The sequence below is a fragment of the Tupaia chinensis genome, unplaced genomic scaffold (genome assembly GCF_000334495.1).
Source record: "Tupaia chinensis unplaced genomic scaffold, TupChi_1.0 Scaffold000280_1, whole genome shotgun sequence".
Classification (NCBI taxonomy): Eukaryota; Metazoa; Chordata; class Mammalia; order Scandentia; family Tupaiidae; genus Tupaia; species Tupaia belangeri.
In genome coordinates, this window is record NW_006159763.1 from 1,319,788 (window position 1) to 1,335,079 (window position 15,292).

At 52.0% G+C, this 15,292-nt stretch overlaps 1 protein-coding gene across 1 annotated transcript in view; it reads right to left on the reverse strand.

Annotated features, from left to right (window-relative positions):
- Positions 1 to 56: 56 nt before the first annotated feature.
- The window catches only part of KMT2C (lysine methyltransferase 2C), a 221,622-nt gene continuing 206,386 nt past the window's right edge, over positions 57 to 15,292 (reverse strand). Inside the window, exons 48-57 of the mRNA XM_027772541.1 lie at positions 14,270 to 14,516; positions 13,014 to 13,153; positions 12,602 to 12,709; positions 10,097 to 11,216; positions 8,094 to 8,230; positions 6,716 to 6,858; positions 6,283 to 6,451; positions 2,214 to 2,330; positions 1,528 to 1,601; positions 57 to 1,295 (exon numbers count right to left, since the gene is read on the reverse strand). Coding sequence (XP_027628342.1) covers positions 716 to 1,295; positions 1,528 to 1,601; positions 2,214 to 2,330; positions 6,283 to 6,451; positions 6,716 to 6,858; positions 8,094 to 8,230; positions 10,097 to 11,216; positions 12,602 to 12,709; positions 13,014 to 13,153; positions 14,270 to 14,516 — 2,835 coding nt within the window. The 3' untranslated portion in view covers positions 57 to 715. The remainder of the gene's footprint in view (positions 1,296 to 1,527; positions 1,602 to 2,213; positions 2,331 to 6,282; positions 6,452 to 6,715; positions 6,859 to 8,093; positions 8,231 to 10,096; positions 11,217 to 12,601; positions 12,710 to 13,013; positions 13,154 to 14,269; positions 14,517 to 15,292) is intronic.

Genomic DNA, 15,292 nt, shown 5'->3' on the forward strand with positions numbered 1-15,292 from the left:
GGCGGGTGAGCGGGGGCCCCAGCCGCCCTCACACACCCGGGGCCCTCTCACCCTGCAACCCGCAGGTGTGCCAAAGGAGGGGAGGGGAGGGGAGGGACCGAGGCTTGTGGGCACCCTGGGCTCTGGGTCAGAGGTCCTAGCCCAGCCCAGAGGAGTGCAGCGCCGGAGTCTGGGCAGCCTGTGGCGCTGTCATTCCTTGTCACCTGTCACTTGCGGCACTGTTTAAGGACACTGGTCTACCTCGGGGGCCAAACTACCCCCAGGACTCAGACTGCCCGATGAGGAGCATGACAGGATGAAGAGGATGGTGGGCATCCCCTGGTGGGACCCCGGGTCACTCTGGGGAGGCCCCCTCCACAGCAGGGAGGCCAGCACCTGGAACAGCTACTGGGCCTCAGGTGGCCCTGCCCGCCCACCCACCAGCACGCCCAGCTCCTCTGGAGCCTGCAAAGAAACCATGTTCTCCATTCACAGAAAGTGACAGAGGCCTGGCCTGGACACGGGGAGTGGCAGCTGGCGTCACCGTGCCCTGCTCGCACCCCGGGCTCCTGAGTCACCCTGCCACCCCCCAGATGCTCGCTGGGTCTTGGGTCCAGTCAGACCCTCAACGATGGACTGAAAAAGGGGATTTCTGAAAGATGGAAACCACAGGACTGACACCGCCAGGAGGGACCCGCAGGGGCCTGGCCAGGGCCAGTCCCCTCCAAGGCCTCCCTCACCTGGCACTGGCCTCCCAGCCAGCAAACACCTGCCGGGACTGCCCGACTGAAGTCAGCTGCCAGACCCAAGACGGGGCCACTCGGCGTTTTGAGGACAAAAACGAAAAACAGAAACAAAAGAACAAAGTGGCCCGATGGAACACAGTGCACTCGAAGCCTGCTGAGCCCTCAGCCAGGCCCTGGGCTGCCTCCCGGCCACCAGGAGCCACCATGCTGCAGCTCAGTGACAGGAAGGCTCCAAGGGGAAGCTGCCCCATCCCACACAGGGACATAAGTGACGCCGCATGAGTGACACAGGAGGCTGAACTCTGCGGACAGAAGACCAGGGCAGAGGAGGACTGGCGTGAAACACTCGGAACGGCCGTGCAAGGAGGTGCTCGCGGCTGCCTGGGGGACAGCTGTGTGGCCGTGGAAGGCATGGCCTGCCCTGCACAGTGGGCTACACGTGCCACGGTGGCCAGGCTCACCTCTTCTCCTTTCTGGATCCTCCGATTGGAGCTGATGATAATCTTGTGTCCTCTCTCGAAAGTCACCACTTCGGCCACACAGTTGGGGGCACAGGAATGGTTGATGTACCTGTCAGCCACCGTTAGAAAGCACTTGTCATGAGTGACTAGAGAAGTTCCCAAACTTCTCGTCACAGAGAACTCTGCTCATTTCATTTCTTTTTGCCCATTAATAGAATAAACATTTTACATAAACTTCTCGACCCTTGTCTGCTGTAACTGTAATGGCTGCAAGGCCGCAGGACCCGTCTCCCTGCCTCAGGCTCCTCACTAGCACTGACTGGCAGAGCCCTCTGGCTCACCTGGCAGGCCCTCCTGTGAGCGTGGCATCGATCACGTGGTCGTTGTCCATGCGGAACATGTACACGCCGCGGTTCTGCAGGAGGAGGCGGGCGGTCAGCGTGTGTACCAGGCATTGCCCTCTGTGTTTGCACCCACGGCAGGAGGGCAAGCTTGAAGCAGAACTGAAAAGCACCCGGACCCCACACACTATGGCCGCTACTCGGCACGGGGAGGTGACACTGACATGGCAAGGAAAAGCAGCCTCCAGCCAGGCGGCGTCTGGAGCCAGGCTCACTGTCCAGTTACGTCTTTGCAGGCAACACCAGGGGGAGAGAGAAAATCGATGGCAAGAGATGAGAAAAGGACAAGAACATCCTGGTGAGCTTTCATACAAAGCCGACAGCCATGGCCGAGGAGGTGGGGCAGGCGGTGGGACACCATGTGGGGTCCGGTCCAGGTCCGGGTCCAGGTTGCCCTGAACAGGCTGGGCGTGCCCAGCAGCACCTGCAACCCTGGCTGGCTGGCTGGAGGCGGCAGGATCACCGCAAAGCCTCGTGGGAGATGCCCGCCCTCTCAAGTAAGAAACTTAAAAGAAAAAAATGGACCCTGCATGACAGACTGGGCCCCGCCTCTCCAAGCACTCGATGGCACAGGGACAGAGGACAGCTGTGCCCCGCCTGCAGCACCGCAGGGCCCCGTGGCCCACCTGAGACTCGTAGAGTTTCTCCTTCCTGTTGGCGACCTCGTTGCGGATGATGGTCCCGATGTACTCGATGACCATGGTGTGCTTCTCTATGTCCCTGGCAGCGTACAGGCCCAGGCCCTGCAGACAGTGCGTGCTCTCAGTGAGCTGACAAGCTGCCTTCTCTTCCCACACAAATGTGACCTTGGGTCTTACCAAAATTTATTTCAAATGTCACCGAGGCAAAGGATTGCTTATAGAATATGCTGTTTTCTGAAATTTAGAAATGTGACTATCCTCCCCCTTAAAACTATGCTGTCGCCCCCTGCTCCCTCGTCTTTTTACATCAGATCTCCAGGCACCAACCACTCTGCAGCACACAGCCGGGGCCGCCATGGGAGCGTCTGTCTACGAGCGGCTGTGGCGTCCCTGCACTGGCCCTGGGATACAGAGGGAACCGCACACACGGAGCAACACGATCTGCCTTCCCAGTCTGGGGACCCAGGGTGAGCTCGCCAGGGGGAGGAACAGACTCTAAGTAGGTCTCTGCAGATACAAAACCAGGTACGGCAGGAGCAGGGACTAGACTCTGGCTGAATGTGAGTGGGGTTATTTATATTTACCAAATGCTGCACACTGTCCAATGGAATAAAATAAAACTGCCTTAAACATGCAAATACAAATTTCTACAAGAAAAATCAAAGAGACTATACATACAATCTAAGATCTTGACCAAGACTAGAAGCTACAGAAGGATAAACATTTTATATACAAAAATTAAAACTGCATAAGGAAAAAAGATACCATACCTCTCAGAAGGCAAAGGCTCTTTTGGGACCAGCAGTTAGTGTAATGGCTATGTCGCTGGACTCCCATGTAGTTGACCGTGGTTCAAGTCCCAGACCCAGAGGCTTAAACTCACGCCAGGCGCGTGTGCGTGCGTGCCCAAGATCCCGAGAGGAGAATGGAGAAGGGATTGTGGTGTGGCCATCCCCCCGGGGGGTAATTTCTCACTTTCTATCTCTCTGTCCTCTCTCTGTCTGGTGAGCGCACGCGCCCTATAGCAAAATCCTCTTAAAAAAAAAAAAAGCAAAGGATCTTTTTTAGGAGAAAATATCAGATAGTGTGCCACGTTGCTAGAGTTGAAGAAGTGGACACGAGATGTAGATGTGCGTGTGCAGAAAAGCAAATCTAGCAGCTGACATGGAAAGTCACTCAGCCGTCAGAAGTCAGGAATTACAATCGAAATCTGGTTATAGTTATTAGTCAGGCAAAAATTTAAAAGGTGGGAAGACCTACTACCAGTGAGAAAACAAGAACAAAAATAGCCTGCAGGAGGAAATCTGCAATTATAGCCTTTTTAGAAAACCTGCAATATCTACTACGATGAAAAAAATATATACTTTTAAACACAGAGAGCTGACGTTTGGGAATATACCACATGGGAGTGAAACTGATGGCAGTTCTGTTTGCTGTCAACAGAAAGGTCACAAAATGAATGCTTATTGGCAGTGGAATGGTTTCCCGACAGCTCATCGATGTCATAGGACGCCAGGTGGCTCGAGGGCTGACAAGGCTTCCTCTGCTGCGCTACAAGTGCCAGAGTGTTAGTGAGGAAGTGGACAGGACACGGTCCCACTGTCCGCAGTGCCCACGGCTGTGCAGGGACCTCCGAAACCTGAGGAGGGGCCATGGAGGACACCACCAGATCACCAGCGCAACCACCTGAAGGGCGGCTGAGAGAACGGCAGGGAAGACACAAGAGGAAAGAGCTCCCAGAACAGCTCAGGTTGAAGACGGCAAACTGAACACGGACAGCGAGATACCACCACAGTCACAGCGCAGGGGAGTCCTCAACACGACAGGAATGTGTTTACAAGAGTGAATGAAGTATTTCAAACACTTAAAAACAAAAATCCAGTTCATTTAGTAGCGAATGCTACAACAGGAAGGAGCAGAAACAGCACTGACTCACCCACCCACTACAGGTCTGAGAGGCTCAGAGGGACACAAAGTGTATCCATCAGTGAAAACAACAGCAACCGCAGGAAGACATCCAGAGCAGACCTTACAGGCTAGCTCGTGGCCTGCTGGCTAAGTGCTATATCCTACACGGCCAACCGCGCAATTCAAGTTCCGGACCCGGTGACTTGAAAAGTATGCCAGGTGTGTGCATGTGCGCCTAAAATCCCAAGAGGAGAACGGAGAAGTGAATGCAGTGTGGGCATCCCCCTGCAGGGTGCTTTCTTGCTTTCTCTCTCAATCTCTCTCCAGCAAGTGCACACGACCCCTAGCAAATTAAAGAAGAAGAAGAAGGAAAAAAAAAAAAAAAAACCAGCAGATCTTAGATGATCTTTAAAGAAAGATTGGCAGAGAGAGTAGAGGAGGCCTCTGAGTGAATAGAGACAGGAACGTAAGACAGAACTTCTCTGGCACGTGTGAGAATCCCCCAGGGGTCACACCCCCATGGCTGGTGCAGGAAGGTCTGCCGGCCCCACACCTGCTTGTCTTAATGAGTCCCCAAGTGACACTGATGCTGCAGTCTGGATCCCACATCACAGGGGTCTAACATTGGTCCAGAGGGGCAGACAGAAAACAGAAAGGAGAAACTGGTAAAACTAACATAAAACACATTTCTCAGACGGAGGGTCAAGGCGTACAGGTGGGTCGTGGCGGGCAGGTGCCCCCGTGGGATGCTGTAGCCACAGTTCAAAGTTCAGGGTTCAGACCCTGGTGAACCTGAACACACTGCGTGTGCCTGCGAACAATCCCGACTCACTGGGAGGCTGAGAGAAGACACGGCATGGAGAGACTGGGCTGCCTGGCGCTCACATGCTCACTCTCGAGAGAGAGAAAACCTGAGGGAGGAAAAAGACCTAACTCGGGCACATTTTTGTGGCATGTCTGAATGTTCAGAATAGAGATCCCCAGAATTCCCAGTGTGGAGGAAAACAGTTTCAGTGGAGGAAAGAGGATCTGAATACAGGCAATGGAGTGCTGATCTGGCTCACACTTTACAGGGGTTCCAATGGCTCTGAGCAGGGACTGGCCGGGGAGACCGCAGCTCTGCACTGGTGCAGACAGAGAGGTGAGGACTGAGACAGGCGAGGAGCCTGCGTATGGATTTGAGAAAACTTTCAGGAGCAAAAGTTTAAAAATCAACAGAACTGGATGATGCTCTGGGTTTGGGAAGGGAGGCCAACTGAAATGTACATCGATTCCACCCGTAACAAGGAGCCTGAAGGGTGATGGGGTTAGGAAGTGAAGAGCGCTGGCCAAATGACCAGCTCCGAGAACCCCTCCTGGAACATGTGGGAAGGGAAGCTGAACAGGCTTTCAGGTGCTGGAGTCGGGAGCCCGAGAAGCAAGGACGGCAGCTGCACGTTGAACGCCTACTACTAGCTGGCCTCCCCTGTAGGCAGCCCGCGGTATCGGACACTACGCAATGATTTCATGGAAAGGCAGCTCCCAGAAGATAAGGTAACTGGGACCAGCAGCTAGCACAGTGGTTATCGTGGGGGACTCTCATCAACCGCGGTTAGAGTTCCAGACCCGAAGGCTTGACACTCACAGTAACAGGCGTGCACATACGTGTGTATGTGCGTGCACCCAAAATCCCGAGAGGAGAAAGGAGAAAAAGGGATCACAGTATGGCCATCCCTCCAGGGAGTGATTTCTTACTTTCTCTGTGTCTCCACCAAGCACATGTCCCCTATAGCAAAAATCTCTTTAGCAACAAAAGAAAAAAAAAGATAACTTCTCAAACTGGAGTACCTTTTGAAAATATTTTCCTCAGTGCTTTTCACGAGTCCTTAGAAAACACATGCCGTTCTGAACCTCACACAGACTCAGTGTGCAAAATGACCTCCGCTGCCTCCCTGGGTACCCATCAGGGTGCGAAGATGTGGACCCGCCCTGGCGGGGGTCTCACAGGACACCCACACCGCACTGTGTCGCCATGCTTAACTGCCGTGTTACAAACTGACAAGGCTGAACGGGACTTCCAAAACGAGACCCCATCCCTGCAGCCAGGCGCAGCCCTTCGCCGCCTCCAGCTGTCTGGACTCCACCCGGACACAGAGTGCTGCTTCACCTGAATCCGGGACCGGGCCAGATACACGTTGGATTTCCATTCGGTCTTCATCTTCCGGTACTGTGACGACTTGGAGTGGACGAACTGCTTACTGTAAGGAGCGTTCAGCTCCCCGGTGACCGTGCTCTGGAATGACTTGGAGGTGCTGGTGCTGTTCAAGGTGTGAGGCCTGCAGACGACGGCGTGTCAACAGAGGAAAAGACAAAGGACACTGAAGACACCTCTGCATAACGCCCAGAGCCAGCTGGATTGTTCTTACTGACAGGGACACACATGGAAAGCTGCCTAGCAGAGACGCGCTGCGAGCTCTCTGAGGTGCCGGCACACACACAGCCGGACGGCAGGGCTTGCAAGCAGCAGACACACCGAGCACGAGAACCGCGGACACGCCGGGAAACCCTGGGCTGTACTATGTGAAGTTAGAGCAGAATACCTTAACACAAACCTCTTGACATGGGCACTCATTTTAGGTTCAGAACGGGCACAACCTGTGGGGTTAACGGCAAGAGGAAGTTCCATGAGAGGATTTCGGCCGTATCGGAAGGTGTAGTTTTCACATGCCTCAACCCCAGGTAGCTGCAAAAGAGCAAAACAGGCAACAATAACTTGCTTTTGCTCAGGACTATCGACCTCTTGAGCTGGCCAAAGAATGGCCCGATGTGGAAGTCATCTGCAAACATTCTCTCCGGGAATTAGTCAAATTAGTCTTTAGGCTTCAGCTAACGTGGTCCACCTGCATGCAGCTCTGCCTAAGTATGAGTGTGCACATCCACTCATGTGCCCTGCAGCACGTGGAGGTGCAGAACCACCACGCACAGACCGAGGCACGTGCTCGTGTGACCTCAGGGTCTGACTATCCCTAACGCTTGTGGGCAGTTCTTTCACCTGGAGTAACACCAACTCTTGTACCACCATCTGGGATTCCAGAATCAAGGACAGTTAAAAATAAGGTATACGGTTTACTCCCAGATCACTTCGCACTTCAGTTTAACTATGACGGCGTGGGACTTTCGCACTCGGTGTCCGAGGAGGACAGCTGGTAACTTCAGGTTTACTCGTAAGGAGCAGTCAGGATTGCTCAGACAGGGCTACCCTCGAGAGGTGTGCCTGAAAGCCGCAGTGCCCTAGTGCAGAGTCGTGGGGTGCTGGCACACACTGGGGCACCACCAGGCACCAGCCTGCTCTGCACCTGGGTCCCATCACATAATCCTATGGGACCACTGTTCAATGCACAGTCCCCTGCTGACCAAAAAGTCACCGTGCAGAGTATGACTGACGTGTATAGGCTGAAGTTCTTTTCTAGAATGTATTTCTTATAAAACATGTTTTTCTGTAGTCATAAAAAAATACACCATTTAGGCAGGTCTATCCCCCCCAAAATAATTAGGCTTGTTACTCAGTGGCTTTCTAATCTTTCCAATTTTTCCAAAGTATTTACAGATACAGTTCATTAGAGTCGTGGTCAAACAAGTGTACCATCTTCTTAGTAAAGAGAGGTCAGTGAAGGCCTGCACCCACACTCTGCCCCCCCTGCCCTCTGGGACTAACCCTGGGAGGGTCCCGCCATTCACCATGGCCAAGAGGGCACGGGGCGGGGCCTCCCCTCGCTAGCCTTCAGCCCTGAGGACCTGAGTGTGGACTGCCTCACCGAGCGGGAGGGGCTCTACGAGTCATCTCCGTGCTTCACCTCCTTTAAGAGAAGTTTCTCTAAAGCAAAGTCACTTCCTGAAAAGCACTGTGCACATGGTGCCACGTGTTAGGTAGTCATGCCGAATGCACAAGGTCAGCCTGACCACACCCCAAGGACTCACCGACTCAGCGATCCGGGCCACCGCAGAGACTGTCAGGCCAAACAGGTCTTCTCCTTTCAGATATGCTGGGAAGAGCTGGAGCATCTCCGACTTTTTCCTCACACAGGCCACAGGCTCCAGAATTTTATCCCAGACACCTGCACATGGGCAACACATAATTTTACAATAAGCTTGCTCTCGGCCAAACAGAACACAGGCACCGTATGAAGCACGAAGCCACCACTCACGAAGTAACTGCTTTCCGACTAACCCTGTCTGGTGGTAACCCAACTCTGTGTCTTAGATGGCAGCCACGTATTAACGATGTTAAAAGAAATAAATTGTATTAAAATAAATTCTACTAAGGACATAAAGCAGCAAAAGTGGAAAAGACAGTTTACTATCATTAAGTTCAAAGTCAATTCCCTTTCACGGTGGCCTTACAACATACGAGATTAGAAGGTGATTAGTCCGGTTGGAGCACCTGTAGATACCTGTTCTTTTCCCCGCAGATGTAAAATGTTACACGGATGCAGGTTAAGGAATTGTCTTTAGAGCATTTTCATACATTTTTATAAAGCTTGCTAATCTTTGAAAAAGCAGCTTCCCTACAACAGTAAAAGCTAAAATTCGGATTCAATGCTGGAGGCCAAAACTAAGTGTCTCGATTCCCAGTTCTTAAGCTACGTCTAATGCGCGGCACTGCTGAGCCACGACAATGTCCACTGCGCACTTCACACAACTCCCGCCCTCTGGGGAGAGGGTCCCCGATGTGAGTAACAGGCAGCTTTCACCTACAAGTCGTTTTTGGATTCATTTTACCACCTCTCACGCTCCTCCTACATTAACTGTAGACGTGTTTAGGAAATTGGGCAGTGAAGAGAGCCACGTGCTGTAACACAAAGAAGTGAAGCTCTGCACGTATAAATTTAACAATCTCTGTTTTTTGTTGTTGTTTGCTTTTTGAAAGATTATTTGCTATAGGGCTGGTGCGCTTGCTGGAGAGACACAGAGACAGAGAGACAGAAAGTGAGCAATCACCCCCCCAGAGGGGATGGCCATCCCGCAATCCCTTATTAAAATAAATTCTACTAAGGACATAAAGCAGCAAAAGTGGAAAAGACAGTTTACTATCATTAAGTTCAAAGTCAATTCCCTTTCACGGTGGCCTTACAACATACGAGATTAGAAGGTGATTAGTCCGGTTGGAGCACCTGTAGATACCTGTTCTTTTCCCCGCAGATGTAAAATGTTACACGGATGCAGGTTAAGGAATTGTCTTTAGAGCATTTTCATACATTTTTATAAAGCTTGCTAATCTTTGAAAAAGCAGCTTCCCTACAACAGTAAAAGCTAAAATTCGGATTCAATGCTGGAGGCCAAAACTAAGTGTCTCGATTCCCAGTTCTTAAGCTACGTCTAATGCGCGGCACTGCTGAGCCACGACAATGTCCACTGCGCACTTCACACAACTCCCGCCCTCTGGGGAGAGGGTCCCCGATGTGAGTAACAGGCAGCTTTCACCTACAAGTCGTTTTTGGATTCATTTTACCACCTCTCACGCTCCTCCTACATTAACTGTAGACGTGTTTAGGAAATTGGGCAGTGAAGAGAGCCACGTGCTGTAACACAAAGAAGTGAAGCTCTGCACGTATAAATTTAACAATCTCTGTTTTTTGTTGTTGTTTGCTTTTTGAAAGATTATTTGCTATAGGGCTGGTGCGCTTGCTGGAGAGACACAGAGACAGAGAGACAGAAAGTGAGCAATCACCCCCCCAGAGGGGATGGCCATCCCGCAATCCCTTCTCCTCCGTTCTCCTCTCAGGATTGTGGGCGGCGCATCCACACACATCTAGCATGGTTTGAGCTGCAGGGACTGGGACTCGAACTGCAGTCAGCCGCATGGGAATCCAGCGCCTTAACCCCGATGGCATCTGTTAGAGGATGAAATGAACTGACAAGAAAGGTGGAGACGTTAGCATCAGACCCCGAGCCAGCGCGAGCACGCTGGCAGAGGCGCTCACCTTTGGGCGAGCTGTCGCTCAGGACAAGGTCTTCGTGGCCCTGCTCCACAATCCTGATGACGAACACCGGGTGCCCGTCCTTCTCCTCAATGGAGCACAGGTAGCGGCAGCGCCGGTTGGCGTAGCGAGTACTCCAGTACAGCCGGCTGGCTTCGTAGCCCACGGGGAAGAGCGCCTTGGCGGAGTGGAATGCTTGCATCTGCTGTGGCAGCAGCTGGCCGATTGTGTGGAAGATGAGGCTCCCGACCCGGAAGGTGTGGTCGCGCTCTCCACGCTGCACAATGCTCGCGATCTGACGCACCTCATCGCGCTGAACGTAGACCCTCCTGAAGACCGCAAAGTAACTTAGTTCTTGATCATGGATTCCCTTTGGTTTGTGCATGGGGCAAAGCATAGTTTTATCTTTAAAAAACATGCATTGTGCTTTAATTGCGCAAGTAAAGTGATAAATGTTGGTGCATCGAAACCTGTGGCACCCGCTGGTCGCACCCGTCTTGTGGCAGAAAACGCACTTCATCTGTAGGCCTCTCCTCAGCGCCAGTTCCACGTTTATCAGGGCACCAGCCTGAGTCTCATAGACTTCTGTGGACCAGAGCGCACAGTTCAAGTGGACCCACAGATCCAGGTCAAGGTTGAGAAGCCTCGCCGGGCCATCTGTCAGTCCGTCACCTTCCTCGTGGCAGAAGCAGCACTTGCGACAGTCTCTGGGCACAGGATCAGGTTTAAGGGACGTGCCCAGTTTCTTCAGAAATTCATCAATTTCATCCTCGCAAGGTGGTTTGAAAGTCCCCTTGGGGATCACAATGTGAATGCTCCATTTCTTCCACTTCATCCCTCTCCACTTTTTATTGAGCGGCCTGCACTCCTCAAATCCGCCGTGCACCGTCCGCAGCCGAGGCTTTAACTTGACTGTGACCTTGAGCTCATCGGGCCTGGCTTCCACTTTGGCGGCTTCGAGGGCAGGAGGGAACGTGATGGGGGGCGAGGCAGGGGGAGAGCCCTTGTCCTGGAGCTGCGGGAGACAATGCACATCTAAAGTGGAGATGTTGTTACTGTACTGATGAAATGCTCTGGAGGGCTTTTCTCTCATAGGTGACCGTGGCAACGAAGGAACAGATTCCTGGCCAACAAAAAGAAACCATGAAAAAGAGGAATAATCTCGAGCCCCCAAAGCAACTCTTGTTAAAACCAGAAACCAAGCAGTGGTTTCATAGGGTGCGTGACTGGAAGGGCTGGGGTCGGTCAGTAAGTAAGCGGCGACGGTCCTCGTGGGGCCGAGTCGGTACTGAGTGAGCATCTAAGGCGCGTGCATATGGACAGAGCTGATGAAAGGGCCCTGTGGGCAGATCCTTTCCCTCCTCTTCCACCAAGCCCTGGCTCTGGAGAACGGTCTCTCCTGACCCTTCCTGGACACCCCTCGGTCTGACTACAGTAAAGCCAGGGCAAGTCAGTGCTGCAGAACATCCGGCCGGTCTGAGCTGTAAGCCAAGAATGCTGCAGCAGCACCGAGGAGCTATCTGCACTCTCCGAGAGGCCTGCATGTTAACCTCAGCCTTAATCAACTGGTGTAAATGTCAGAGAGGGAAGGAGTCGCCCGTTGACTAGCCAGTCACGTTCACCTGTCTCTGCGTTCCCTGGGCTCTGATCGGTGGCTGAGAGCGGGCTGAGGGAGGTGCAGTCTCGCGGCACCGGTTTTCGGTAGCATAAACTCCTAAGCACTAAACCCACGGGTTCCCCTCTCCTCACATAAGCCCTCCTACGAGCTCCCTGAAAAAAAATGACATACCTCATACAGACTCTAGAGGGGCAGAATTACACTCCAACGTAAGAAACGGGCAATTCCTTCTCTCGCCTCGGATGATATTTTTTAAAGTCTAACGTTATCTGTCATATAACTTGGACTTAATTATACTGGGGACTGCTGCCTATTAAGAAATAAGTCTCCAGAATGTTCTTACGTGCAGGACAGTGGAGCAGGGGTCCGGAGGCCTGTAGGACTGACAGTGCTATGACAGGGCAAGAGTCCCCTCACAACGTGTGATTAGAGGCGTGTCACCGGTCAGCCACACAGACATGCCGAACTCCAGGGCGCCCGAGAGCAGACCTTCTCATGGTCTGAGCAAGAGACTCTCTTGCAAAACACTTTCTCTCAAAATCTATTAATAGACTTCAACTTAATTTTTGAAAAGGCTTTCTTTTATAAGATCAGTAAAAGCAATTTTTAAATGTCAGTTAAGGTGTTTGTAATTAAATTAGTAAAATTTAAATAATTTCACATAAACATTCTCTTTAATTTTGCACTTTTAGGACATAACTTAAGTCTACCCACTTTGTCAAATGACTTAACCTGAAATGACCTTTGTAACAGACTCTTTCTCAACCCAATCAGCGTCTACTCAGGGCTTCCCGCCAGAGGGCTCGCGGCAGGCAGAGCGCGGATGTATGTCCAGAGCGGGGACTCGCTCACCAGGTACCATCGCCTGGCTGACACTGTCCGAATTTTACCTTGCTTTCCGAGCCTTTCGCCTGTGCGGTTGATGAATACAGAATAAAGCAGTTATTACTACAAAAGACAATGTCCTTCTCCACTCTCTTAGAGCCATCCCGGGAATCCTGAAAAGCAAAGAAAAATGTGCGGGGTCTCAGGTCAAAGTTTAATAAAAGCGAGATCTATACATTGTTTCTACGGTGTATCCACACGTGAGAACAGTTCTCTATCTTAGAAGTAAAAAGACAACTCTGCTCCAATATTTGGCAAATGATTTAACCACAGAGAAAATACATGTACAAAATCAAACGCCCTGCCCACACTGCACCACTTCAGAACACATGGGCCTCACAATACTCAGGTGCCAAGGACACTTTCACCGGGGCGGGGCGGGGCGGGGGAGGGGGTCAAAAAAGAGCAGGACATTACCCTGTTCATGAAGGTGAGATCTTGGAAAGACTTCCGCACACCACTTCCAAGAATCACCACTTTGCAGTGACAGCACCACTGTGGTCTGAGGGCCCCACTCTCTGCAATACCGTGACTGGAATCCTTATGTCCAGAAAGACCTAAAGGCAACCAGCTTCTGTTAGCAATCAACACCGACCAAGGACACGAATTAACACCGACCAAGGACACGGGGGGTGCACGGTGCAAACCTCTGCTCTATGGACTCTTTACGACAGGCTCACTAACTTACTTGGTATTACTCTCCAACTAAGAAAAATCTTAACCTCAAAGCGATGGCTATGGGGCACCTATTCTGGGACACCAGGGTACAAATAAGAAACGGGCCTATTCTCACGAGGACGGGCAAACAGCCTAGTATGAAAGACGCATCTGACAGAACCACGCCGCCAAGATCAGCCCGTGTTCAGGCCAGGTGCCAAGTGAGCCACAGGCAGAGACACGACTGCTGCTCAAGGAGCCAGATGACAGGTAAAGATGGACAGCGATGTATGTAAGAGACTAGGGAAATGGTGGCCCAGTTAAAGAGACATGGAAGAGATTCAAGGCCAAGACACAGAACACCCAGAAGGGCTGGGGGACGAGGAACCACAGGACACTCAGAGCATAGTGGTCAGGAGGGCAAGAGGCAGGGAAGGCAGGAAACGGGTGAGTGACAGGTGCGCCTTGAGGCCACCAGTCAAAACTCTAGCACAGGCAGCTTTCAGAAAGAGTTCCAAGATGACAATGGAGGAGTTACCAGATTCTAAGACGAAGGACAGAAGTAAGACTGTAAGGGGAGGAAACGGGTGAAGAAGAGGGGCCGAGACTGACAGCATCCTGGGAAGGCGCTGTGGCAGGAAGGGCAGGTGCCCCTCACGTGTCTACGGCAGGGGGGCCTGAGCACCTGCGGTGAGGGTCAGGGCTTTATGAGGTGAAGAGGAGGGTACAGGAGAACAGGAAAGCACTTGCCATGTGGGACATGAAGGCAGTGGGATAGGGATGCAGAGGGACCAAAGCCACTTAAGGGGAAGCCAGCTGCAGGCTTCTCTGGCGGCCTGCACGGACCGGACGCTGGCACCCACAGCATCCTGGGAGACGTGAGCACACGAGGTCAAATCAGACCTCAGGGACAGGACAGCCACGGGAGTTAATTTACCAAGGACTCCACACTGACCTGTGCCTGTTACTGTGTTAAAAGTTAAATGAAGTCATTTACAAAAGGCTTACTAGCTCACCATTGCTTGTTGGAGGGAATGGTATGTTAGGCTGTTTCAGTGGGTAAGAGCTCCCTCTGGGAGGGTTTGCCGATCCTGGCGGAGGCCCACGGAGAAGCAAGTGCTGCCGACACTCCAAACCTGGGTTCGCTCTGTGGCTATGAACCAGACCCACGGGTGGGACATCTGGAGCATTACTGACCTCATAGCTGTTAGGGATTCGGACGTGGAGAAGGTCGGAAAACGCAGCCACAACACTGCTAATGTTCTAGAACAAAAAGCACCATGTTACCCCCTGGCCGGGGGCGGCAGCAGCCGCAGGAGGAGAGCATACTTAGGACAAATGCTATATGATGCACACACTGCAAGGAAACCCAACCACCTTCATTCAGACCTAAAGCGTCTCAGAGAAAAAGTGTGTTTTAATGGATATTCAAATAAAGCTTTTGTAGACAGAACTCCTCACATGAGGGCTCCCGCTAATGTGAACCACCTGGGCAGACACTGACTGCTCTAGCTCTCTGAGTACCTGGCAGGTGCGGAGGACACACCCACAGGGGAGCTCCGCACCATGTCTCCCCGGCTGGTCAGAGCCCTACTGCGAGGGCTTCTGTCCAGTCTGGCCGAGAGCCTGAAGCAGTCCACGTGGACACACAAGTGGCGCCCCCTGGCTGCACGTTGTTGCCAGTCAGAAGAGCACATCCTTAGGCTACCAGTTTGGTCTCCAAGGAAACAACTTTGCACAATTCAGGGTGAAAGACAATGACATCTTTAGCAAATTATTTGTGCTTAATAAAAGTAGCTGCTACCTGAAGAACATTGCTACTGCTCCTGTGAAACTCTTATTTGACAAAATGGTCTTTTTTATTGCTTAATTTTCTAGAGTATTCCACAGTATGAAAAGGCTTTGTCTAAAGAGTTCTCAGAAGACCCACCCTTTAATGAGACCATCTGACCGCAGCTTCCCTTTCTGCCCTGACCTGATTGCAGATGGATCCAATGTTAACTGCCGTACCCAGAGCAGCTCGACTGAGAAGACTATCG